The 12,098-nt window shown below is 41.4% G+C and overlaps 1 protein-coding gene across 6 annotated transcripts in view; it reads left to right on the forward strand.

Annotated features, from left to right (window-relative positions):
• The window catches only part of LOC149317707 (adhesion G protein-coupled receptor B1-like), a 386,998-nt gene that overhangs the window by 339,658 nt on the left and 35,242 nt on the right, over window positions 1-12,098 (forward strand). For 3 of the 6 annotated variants that reach the window (XM_089518056.1, XM_089518058.1, XM_089518057.1), the window contains exons 24-25: window positions 2,407-2,492; window positions 10,186-10,284. In XM_089518056.1, the coding sequence (XP_089374182.1) occupies window positions 2,407-2,492; window positions 10,186-10,284 (185 nt within the window). The remainder of the gene's footprint in view (window positions 1-2,406; window positions 2,493-10,185; window positions 10,285-12,098) is intronic. The other 3 variants (XM_089518059.1, XM_089518063.1, XM_089518060.1) reach the window with 1 other exon arrangement.

A 12,098-nucleotide genomic window follows, 5' to 3' on the forward strand; every position in this document is an offset into this window, starting at 1 on the left:
AACTCTGGAGGACCCTTTAAGGAATCCCCAGGTCAGTAAATGTCCTTGTGAGGAAACCCCCTGCAGACAACAGATGAGTTTCAAGGAAAATTGTTGCATGAGGGAGGCACTGAATTTCTTCCTACAAAATACCAGTGTTACACTTGTATATGTCACTAACACAGCAGCTCTCAACCTGTGGATCAGGACCTCTTTGGGGGTCGAACGACCTTTTCACAGGGGTAGCCTAAGACCATTGGAAAATACATATTTCTGACGGTCTTAGGAAATGGGACACTACAATTTTATGGTTGGGGGTCACCACAACATAAGGAACTGTATTAAAGGGTCGCAGCATTAGGACGGTTGCACTAACAGGATGCCAGCCTGAGTGAGGTGGGACAAACAGTTAAAATGTCACTTAAGATAGCGCTAAACCAGCCCCTTCTTTTCAACATGTATAATTGTGTTTCACCTGTTTTGAAATGAATTCACTCTACTTTCTTATTTGGCTTCTTGGAACATTTTTGTTAAGGCCTAGCCAGGTCCTAAAACAGGGGTGAGCAAATTGAGGGCCCTGGGCCCTACTTTTGTGGCCTTTAAGGGCCCCCAAAATTTCTCAACCGACGCAAGATTTTTTAAAAAATCAACATGAATGTTGGGCAATTTTTGCCACAAACCAACACAGAGGACCTCCAAAATGCATGAAAACATGTGAAAATACCCCATTTCCTTTGGCACGCCAGAACTCTCATATTACTACAAATACCTGTTTCCCTCTGCAGTCCATCTCAAAATGGCTACATTTTGAGATGCCATTTTGCAGAGGAATATTGAGTTCTTTAGACTTTCTATGGGATGTGTGGAACCAGGTAGGGTTGCAAGGAGAGGGGTGGAATTGGCCCATTCCACATGCAAGTTACCCATACTGCCCTGGTGGCGCAGTGGTTAAATGCCTATACTGCAGCCACAAGGTTGTGAGTTTGACCTCAGGCAGGTCTCCAAGGTCCACTCAGCCTTGCATCCTTCTGTAGGTTGCTAAAATGAGTACCCAGCTTGTTGGGGGCAATTGGCTTACACATTTCAAATCACTTAGGGAGTGCTTAAGTATACTGACAAGCTGTATAGAAATGTACTTGCTATTGCTATGATAGCGAGACATGCATCGGGGGAGATTGCTTTCAGATTTTTAATTCATTTTTCAATCCTTTCATTTGGGTGAGAAAAAAATGAGGTAAAATTTACATCATTTTATATTAGTTACTCCATCAATCTTTCCCTACCAGCTCTCCACTCCCTCTGCTAGCTAGTTAAGCTTCACTTAAGAGAGGTTAATGGCAAATCTGAACTGGCAACGGGACTCCAACCAAGGTCAAAGAGACCTAGATTGTTTCCACTGCAGGTTCAGAGTCCCAGTGCCTTTTGCATGATGAACATTTGGTGTGTGGGGGAAACAGACCTTGGAATCCAACCAAATTTTCAGGAGAGTTGCAAGGCATAATAATTGGCATAAGACAACCAGCCCCTCTGCATGAGAAATGGTGTGTCTCTTTTGTCAAGGTTGCTATGGTCTGCTTCTCTGCATTCCCTTTAAAAGTCACTAAAAACCCTGTTCAAAGGCATTTGAGTTCAGGGAGGGGGCCAGATAGTCCAATAGTCTTTGGGGTGGGTAGCTATAGGTTGGCTGAAATCATCCAAGCTTCTGATATTTTCTGCTTCTATCCAAGAAGGGGGCCAGAATGTAGCATGTCAGTAAATGAACCTAGGACTACATTTACGGTCATGCACCCTGGCACCATTCCAGATAAACTATTTCAAAACAGTGTGTCCTCCAATTACATTCCTGCAAGTTACAAGCCCTGCAGGGTACTGACAGACTTGTTTTGTTGGTGTCTTCATAACATGGGAGGAAATTGGACTGGATGGTCCTTGTGGTCTCTTCCAACTCATCCTTCAGCACCAGAGAGTTCTGTCCCTTAGACTAACTGGTTGAATGTTAAGGTGGCTTTTGGGCATCAGGTGGGGAGACAGATCATAGCCACATCATCATGGCTACGTTTCTAGTACAGGATGTTACCCATGTTTTTTTCTCATTGAGGATCAGAAATTTTGTGAATATATGTGAAGTCAAAGGCTTTCATGGCCAGCACCCTTACTTTTTTGTGGGTTTTTCAAACTATGTGACCATGCTTTGCTTGCATCTGTGGCTGGCATCTTCAGAGAATGCCTTTCTATGAAGATGCCAGTCATAGATGCAGGTGAAATGTCAGGAATAAACTCTTTTAGAACATGGCCACATAGACCCAAAATCCCACAAAAAACTTTGTGAATATAGTTTACATCTTTATTAATATATGGCTATGTTGCTGAATATGTCTTCATTAGGCTTCAAATCAAACCTGTTTGTTGTTGTTTCTTTTCCAACAGGTGAACATGGTTATTGGTATTCTGGTGTTTAACAAACTTGTATCCAAAGATGGAATAACAGATAAGAAACTGAAGGAACGGGCAGGGTATGCCTTATATCAATCATTCCTCTAATGAGTGAAACCAGAAATTAAAAAGTCACACTTGCTAACCAGGCAGGGGAGGAGGAAGAAAATATGAATGACTGTCTGAAAAAGTCAATTGGAAAGGAAGGGTGAAGTCAGCCATGTGTGATGGAGAAGAAAGAGATTTTTCACCCTTGTGTGGTTTGTTAAAGGAGCATAAATGTGTCATTGCACTTGAAGGGATTCAGTGTGAATTCACAGCAAGTCATATCATGCCAGCTTAGGATCAAGATAGGAACAGATCTGGAAGAAATTATGTTGTCCTGTCCCCCCAAAAGATGCACACATTGAATAAATAGTTGACTAGTGAGTCTATATGGAGGTAAAAGCAATGAAATCAATTGCTCTACTTTAGTTGGAAATAACACTAGGATTTAGAAGCAGCTGGACAATATGTGGCCACATTTTTGTGGCCCCTGAAGTCTCTCACTAGTTCCCCAAAGCCCCAGAAACCCATAATTTTTAAATGAAATGGCACAATTTGGGGACATTGTTTTTGCTTTAAACGCACACAGAAAGTTCTTTCAACTCATGCAAACATACCAAAATGCTCCCACCCCTAGAATTAGCCCAAATCCCCATACTACCCTCAAAATACTTATTTTTTGTTCTGCAGTCACTCTCAAAATGGCAACAGGAAGAGTTACACCTTGACTTTTCTTGGCATTTTGTGAAAGTCTGCAGTGGGCAACAGATGCATGTAGGCTTGCTGAGCATGTGGCACCCAGGAGTGGGGGCTAGACCCCACATTTTTAGCTTGGGAAGCTCCTCAACAGTCTCCCAAGGTTGTTAAGCCCCCTAATGATTTCTTTTTAAAAAATGGATGCAGTTTTTCAGGGAACCTTTGCCCTAAAGCCATACAGAAAGTCCTTCAAACAAAGGAAGGTGCTTCTTTCCCATTCACAAAGACATCCACTACTTCCCAAAACCAATTTTCCTCTGTAGTCCCTCTCAAAATGGTGATGGGAAGTTGTATGGTTTCACTCCCTGTCTCCATTTTCAGAGGGAATGTAGAGGAAAATAAGGGTATTTGCTCCATTGGTGCAGGCTGTGTGAGGAGGGGTCTGGGGGGAATTGGCACCTGGCACCCCACAGTTGCTCACAGGTGCTGTACATGTTGAAGCTTCGGGATTTTCTCCTTGCCATCTCCAATGAAAGGAAGGCCAAGTAGTAGAGCTGGATTTTGCAATCTATTCTGCACACAAGAAGTCTCATGTGGCTAAACTACACTGTGCATGTTCCAAAGACTCCACTGCAGCACATGGCCTCTGCTGCTAACCAACCCACATCAGTGTCCTTCAAACATTTGAAGAATGTGCTACTCTCCTTTGGAAATGTCACCCAAGAAGGATGAGGGATAAGTCATTTCTGGAACTGAGTCAGAGGATCCTGTTTGTGCATTATGCTGGTGGTTGCATGTTTTCTAGAATAGGTCAGAAATGGTGAGAAAAAAACAGACAAAATCTACCAGCTCTAAGCAGTTTGTTTCTCCAATGTCACTCTTCCTTTGGGAGCACCAATAGCCAAAAGCACCCATGCAGCACCCATGCCCTTCTCCCTCTTGCCAGCTCCACCTCCAAAATCAAGATTCTAAGAAAACCTGCTGGGATGTTTGTTGTGAACAGCAAAGCAGGGCATGGAATTCCTGCCAAACTCAGGTTGGAAAGAAACTCTAGCTGCATTTGCACTGCAGAAATAATGCAGCTTGGTGCCTCTTTAACTGCCATGGCTCATTGCTTTAGAAGTCTTGTGAGATATTTAGCCTTCTCTCTCAGAGAGCTCTGGTATGCACCACATTACAAAACCCAGAACTCCATAGCCTTGAGCCATGGTAGTTAAAACGGTGTCAAATTGTATTATTTCTGCAGTGCAGATGCAACCTCTGTCTTAGTTCTATGAAACTTTGCCCTGTCCAAATACAGGCATAGGGTTCCTCCAGATTAGGGATGTAATTTTCACTAAATTTCTACACAAAAAATAGTAATGACTAATTCATTAATTTTCTTCCTGCTGTGAGAACGTCTTAGAAAACCACTCAGGTTTTGATTCATGTGCAAACTTCATACCTTGTGCTTTACCACATCAAGCAGCATATTTTGTGCAGAAAGCAGTCTTTTCTGAGTCAAAAATAACATTTCAGTGCAGAAATATTAACTCCTGTACTGAAAATGCCATTTCCTGCACAGAAAAATAGTGTTTTCTATGCAAATCAATCAAGTGTGAATATTATGCAGAATAAATCCAAAATTACATCATTTTCTGGGCAGAAAACGTTTGCTGCACAGGAATTAATACTCTGCATTGAAGTGTAAGTTTCCATGCAAAAAATGCTGTTTTCTCCAGAGAAAATGCTGTTTTTTTCATGTCAAATTTTATACAGACTAAATCTCCAATTAGGACATTTTCTGGGCAGAAATAAAAGCATTTCTTGTGCAGGAATTGAAATGCTTCTGTGTTGAAATATTATTTTCCATGCAGAAAATGCTGTTTTCTGCAGAAAAACCATTTGCGAATTTCATGCAGAATAAGTCTTAAACTGTGAAAATTTCATCAGTCTAGGAGTCCTCTCATCAGTGTTGCATAAAACTAAAAAAAAAAAAAAACATGTTTCAATCATTTTGTGAGTATATTCAAGTATTCTTTCCATTCCTACTCCAGATGGGCAATAGTTCCAGTAAATGATGGGCTATTCTCATTCTGGATTTTACTGGTTGTAATGGTTGTTTCTGCTCCCACAACCAGTCTTGTCTTAAATATTACGAAGGGTTGCCCACTCTTTTTTCCTGTTTGAGATATGGTCAGCTATGGAGTGGGTGAGGTTTCCTTCCCTTCTTGTCATCCCCTCCATGATCTCAACACCTCTCCAATGCTGTTCCCCAATATCCATGTTCCTTGTACTGTACAGTCACAGTGCTACACCACTTCAGGACTATGACCTTAAAGAAAAGAGGGTATGAAAAACATGTTCTGTCTGGTAAGTGGAAATGTAACGAGGGAAGGAAAGTTGGAGGAAAATCTCCATGGCAATGGGCACATCCCATTCAACATCTCCTGAGTGGGACGGCCCAGGAACAATGGGAGGAATATGTGGGGATGCATATAGGGGAATGTGTTCCTGCCTGTCTCAGAAACTCCCAGGGCAGGAGGGAAAGACCCCTAGCATTCAGTTTAAATAGTTGTGTCTAGTTCCAGAAATTCTCAAGACCAGGGCAAAGGGATTTTTGTATGGATATGGATTATTGTATGGATACGGTTCATGATCAGTACAGCCAGAACTCTTAAAAAACCTTTTGGCCATTGTCTGTTCTGGAGAAGTGCTCCACCAAGAATGAAAATATCCCAAAATTATTTCCAGAATTTCTGGATTGAAATTGGGAGGCAGGTAAAGTGGGATTCAGAGAACAGGCTCCTCACAAAGTTATAAGAAGAAGAAGAAACAGAACTAAGTCACTCTCTGCTCATCCTTCATGTGAGGCATTATGCATATCTGCAGTCCACATGGATCCTATATCAAACCACACAGCCTGAAAACTGGTCAGTTTCCATTTATTGCCTTGCTAAAACAGGACAGTCTTTCTATCAATTCCTTCCCTAGCTGGTTCTCAGTGGTGCTGAATGTACTTTGAAAATGAAAACACTGAGGGAAATGTGGGCATCACTTTTCATATCTTTCCCCCCTTTCCTTTTCTGTTAATTTCTTTGCTTGCATGTGAAATGGTTTTAAAGATGTGCTTTCCATGTTGAAGGGGTTGATCAGTCTCTTTACCAGTTTGAAATGTGTTATTTGTTATGAATGCAGAAGGGACATAGAAGATGAAAGACTGTGTCAATTTGCTTATTGCATTCAGCCTGGGTTTTTTTGGAACTGTGTTGGAAAAGGAATACCTGCAAATGCAAATACATTGAATAGATTTGTAGTGAGGGGGTAATCTGATGCATTTTCTTTTTTAAATGACAAAAAGTTATAGTGAGCCCGTGCCATATGCAGGGAATCTGTTCCAGACCCCCTGCATAAGGCAAATAGCGCATATGCTCAAGCCCCATTGGATAGAATGGGGCTTGTGCATGATGTGCGGTGCAGCGCACATGTCATTCATTTCCCGTTCTGTGGCTTTCCACTAAGCTGAAAGCCACATAAAAGGCACCTGCGTATGACGTGGGGACACTGTATAATTCATTCCATTGTCAATGGTCTGCAATGGTAAACTATAATGTGATGTCAAAGCAAACAGAGTGCCGGCCATCTTCATGGCTGAATACAACTGCAATTTTTCCTTAGAATCAGAATTAAGGATAAAAAATTAATTAAAAATATCCAAAAATGATTTTAAATGGGGTTCTTAAATGTCAGGACACCCTGGAAAAGAGAGCCCTAGGTGGGTGATACATCTTGCAGTTCAAGACATATTCTGCACAAAAATTGCCATTTTGTGCAAAAACAGCATTGACAGTGGCCAAAAAAATGAGGAGGAAAAGACAGCAATTGTCCCCTTCTTTGTCCCCCCACCATAAATGAGTAAAAAAAAACAAACCCTTGGGTAGCAACTTTCAAGGTGGCCCTATTATTTCCAGCTGAAATGTACCATAACTAAACAGCAGAACTTTACCTTTGGCTCTAAGCATAGTCTCCATCATAATTTCTGGCCAAATATGCATTGCAGGTTTTTGAAGCCTTGCAAGATATGTGGGACACACACATCCTCCCGCAAATCCTCCCACCCTGAAGCCTTGCCATTCAACAACAGACCAACACACAGATTAATATGTAAATCACTTCCTCCAAACCAAGGGTCACACAGTATATATGCCTCACTCACTTCCATGCCACCACCTTCTGAAGATGCCAGCCACAGATGCAGGCAAAATGCAGGAATAAATTCTTCCCAAACACAGCCACATATCCTGAAAAGCACACAAAAAAATCTTGCTAAATGTGTTTGACCAGAGATAACAACAGGCCAAAAAATAATGATAAAGCTTGCTGGATTATTTCAAATTTCCCATTTCAGTTTTAATCTTAGTTCTCAGCTTGTCTCCAGGATGCCCACAAGCAAGAGTTGAACACAATAATATTTTCCTGTTGCTTGCAGCACAAGTATTTAACATTTAGTTTCACGTTGAGCATCATTTCTAATAATGAAAAGATATGGGCTTATGCACCCAAAAAGAATACGCAATGAATGTCAATCATACCACTTCCAATTCTATTTAAATAATAATAATAATAATAATAATAATAATAATAATAATCCTTCTGTCATGCAAAATTGAAAAAAAATCAAAGTTTACTGTGCAGTGGATAAAATTATGAGAAGGTGGGTGTTGTTTGTTTGTTCTGCATCATCAGTATTTTTTTCCATGAAGGAAACCTTTTGCAAAGTCTTCACAGGGAATTCTGAAATGTGAAAAATAAAACTCATGCATATCTATCTATCTACATATCTACCTGTCTATTACTTAGCTATCCATTCATCCATCCAAAGGCATCATGAAAAGCTGATAATATTAGTTGCACTCTTATTGTAAAAACACATGTTTCCAGTCTAACATGGAAGAAAATGGCCTTTCCTTTCCTTTCTATCTACCTATCTATCTTGTTTCAGTAAGAGTTATAATAGCTTGGATCCTATTGGTTAGTCCCAGCTAGAATAGACACATAGAATTAATCACTGAATAATGATTCATCACATCAGTAAATCCTCTTGAGTCAATAGGTTTATTCTAGTGAAGACTATCGATGGATTCAGAACAATAACATTCTTATTTGTTGCTGGATCAGAAGTGGAAATGACCTGCACCAAAGGACATCTCATTAGAGAAGGAGAAAAACAGAGTAAAAAGGAAGAAAGTGATAGTAGGTATGTGTTACCTACTCCACATATACCACCTCCACATATAAGATGAGTGTGCCATCACTATGCACCACCTTCATATTCTCCTAACAAATGTCTATTTTGTGTTGTTTGAAAAGAACTATTCACCACACCAAGGCCAATCAGTGATTCACTTAACATGTTGGCATTCTCCATGAGTTCTCATAGAAAATACGTTATGATGACATCAAGTAAAGATTCCTCAAATGAACAAGAGAATCACGAGTGTCAATAGCAATGGCTGTAGGCTTCTCACTTACTGGTGGCTCTTTCAGATTGTCCATCCAGTGCTAATGTTCCCACTGATGTGAAGTCAAAGGCTTTCATGGCTGGCATCCATAGTTGTTGTTATTTTGGTGGGTTTTTCATGGCCATGTTCTAGAAGAGTTTGTTCCTGACGTTTCACCAGTTGTTGGCAAAATGTCAGGAACAAACTCTTCTAGAACATGGCCACATAGCTCGAAAAACCCACAAAAAACATTTGTGAATATAGTATACAGGCCTTTTAGGCGCCCTCATCACGTGCTAGGGGTTGGCTGAGGACGTAGCGCCCACATGCCCTGCAACTCTCGCACCTGAGGAGGGCGTAACAATGGCGGCGCCCTGTATACATGGGCACTGCCATTGTTATGTAAGTGCCACACGACATCCACACGTCACTTATGTAATGAGTGGCGCACTTGTTACGCCGCCGCTGCAGCTTCAAAAGAACCCGCTTTATGCGGCTTCTTTTTCCACCAGCGGGAAGCCTCACAGTTTGGCGGCTGAGGCTTCCCTCTGGTGGAAAAACAGGTGCCGGCAGGCTGCCCTTTTTGGGCAGTCTGTACCACACCATAGTTCTTGCTGATGTTTCTCAGGAGGCCAGGCTGGAATATCCTGGTCCCAAAGCTGTCCTGATTTGTTCTGATTACCTGGCCCTCCACTCCTGGGCTGTGGCAACTGTCTGCATGGGCATCCTGCAGAGTTGCCCAGAGCATCTGCCACCACTGCAGACCACTTCATTCTTGGGTCAGAATGAAGTGCCTGGCAACAATCAGCTCATTCTGATCTCAGAACAAGAGACCCATGGAGGTGGTGGACATGACAGGCATCTCAGCAGGATGCCCATGCAGACAGCCACCATGGCATATGAAAGGAGTCAAAGATCCAGAGCAAGAGGTATATTATTTAAACTGATTTAAGGGTGTCATATCACGGTTAAGGTGTGGAATGTGCCAGATGTCATTTGGACAGTTCATACCACAGCCAGAGTTTGGGCTGTGCATCATCTGAACAGGATAATGCCAGAACAAGGGGGGAATGGGTCTTATGGATTTGCAGGCAAGGCCCCAGTCATCAAAGCTTAACAGTCCAGATGAGGAATATAGTATAGAAGGTAATGTTATGGTACCACAACCCCAAAATGCAGACTGTCATTAGCTGATTTTTTTTTCCCAACACAGTTCCATCCAGTCCTGCTGACATTTGACACAGCTGTTCAATTCTTTGGGGTGGCTGGGAGATGAGCTCATGGTCCTCCACATCTGGATTGATGTAGATGAGAGTGTCAACCCCCCACTTTCTGTTATTTTGTATCCTTCTCTCTCTTCTCTCTTTCAATCTATGGGTGTTGTTGGTTCTGATTTTATTTTATTCAGCTTCCCTACCCCCCCCCAAAAAAAAAAAGTTTTTGCTTAATATTCTTCTCCCCTCCCTTCCTTCTTTTCTTTTCCCCCTCCCTTTCATTTGTGTTCACGAGCAAAGTGTTTTGTTTCGTTTCAGTCTTTTAATTTTAATTGCAGTCAGATGGCAGTGCCTCTTTACGGCATCACGCTCAAATGTTCCAAGTGTGGAGTGGTTTCTTCCGGTGAAGTTTCGGCCACAGCCACCAGTAACGCCATGTTAGTTCCTCTAATTTCAACTTCCTTTCTTTCTCCTTTTTAAAAATTATTATTTCTTTCTTTTAGTTACAAGTCTCCTTTTCCATGCTCCTTTTTTACTTCTGCCCACCCAGCTCCTTGGCTTTCCTCTGTCCTCCCCTTAGTCCATATTCAGATGGCTAACTTTCCTAGTTTTCCTGCCACACTTTGAAATTCTACACACACAGTCACATAAACTTGGAAAGCGATTTCAATATTAAGTTCTTAGATATTTCAATGGAAGGCAATAGGCCTATTCCATTTTTTTTAACCATCTAGTGTTCTCCAATTTAGGTCCCAAAAGTTTTCTTTCATGAGTAAAAGAAGCAGAAAATAAGATAATTTTTCTGCAACATTTCTAGGGTACTTAAGAGTTTTGTTTTCACCAAGATACTACATTGGTGTTGAGTGCTTTAAATCTCAGCATTACACATTACTTATTCTTTGCAAAACGTGTCTTGCATGGTAACATTGCACAACAGAACCAAAGCAACAAACATGCAAACAAATATGCAAACAAATATACAATTCAGTGTGTGCGAACATCAATTTACAATGTGAAACCATGCTCGATGATACCGCATATGCATCTCTACTTCTGCAACTTTGAACTTAGTGTGGCCCATCAGGCACAAGTGTTGAACTGTAGGAAGCCATACACATTTGTAAGATACTTCTGGGATTGTAACCCTGATCTTGTCATTTCAAGTGACCATTTCTCGTTAACTTGACTGTCTCCCTAGCTGCGTATAGTTCCTGCTCTGAAGAAAAGGTCCATAGTTTAATAGATTATCTTTAATTAAAATAGATTTTGGTCAAAAATCATTCTCCATGCTTCTGAAGAACCATCTTTCATCTTCTGTTTAGGCTTGCATACTGGATGCAGGATGGAGCTCTTGTAACTGTAACTGTTATAATTTCCCTTGGACACCCCAGGGGAAGCAAATCTAAATTTCCCCATAACTTTAATCCCAAACAGATTGAGAACCCAATCAAGATACTGTAATACTAAGGCAGACCAGACAAAGATGCCTCTCTTCTTTTACTTTTTAGATTTCAAATGTCTACTGCAGTCTTTCCCTCTCAACGTGGCCATCACCTCCCTGATAGAGAGTAGAGCTGGGAAGGCAGACAAGCTCCAAGCTCTGTTCTTGTTGCTGATGCCTCTATGGATGCATCTACACATAGATCCATGGCAATTCAAGTGATGTCAAATCAGATTATTTATGGAGTGTAGATGCAGCCTATATCCCTCTCCTCTGCTCTCCATCAAGGACACAAGAGCCATGTTAGGAGGAAGCAACTGTGGCTAAAAAATCAAGTCTGAAAGGTAAGTACAGACAAGTACCTTTGTCTGCTTGATTGAGCATCACCCCAATAAATCTTCCTGTTTCTCAATCTATTTGGATTAAAGTTATGGGGAAATGTGGAATGTGTTTGCCTAGGAACATTCCCAAAACACCAAAAAATAATACTGCCGATTGTGACCAAGGTAATTTACACTGATTCCCCCCCCCCCCACCGTAATGTTGCCCTGTCCACATGATGCAGAGCTAAAGCCCCAGTTCAAATGTGGACTGTCTTAATGGGGAAGGGCCAGTTCTGCATTGAATTTGGGCCATCCCTCCATTAAGTTGAATTTGAAAAACTTACCTCCACAATGTTTACATGCCCATCCTGCTGTGCCACCCACTATTGCTGCCACTGGGAACAATCACTCCCTCTGAAGTCACAGTGAGACACACAGCCATGTAATTAATTCTGGGTGACTTGTTTTTTTACTTCAGAAGGAGCAT

The sequence above is a fragment of the Sceloporus occidentalis genome, unplaced genomic scaffold, assembly GCF_023333645.1.
Source record: "Sceloporus occidentalis isolate IW3139 unplaced genomic scaffold, rSceOcc1.0.p SCAF_3, whole genome shotgun sequence".
Taxonomy (NCBI): domain Eukaryota; kingdom Metazoa; phylum Chordata; class Lepidosauria; order Squamata; family Phrynosomatidae; genus Sceloporus; species Sceloporus occidentalis.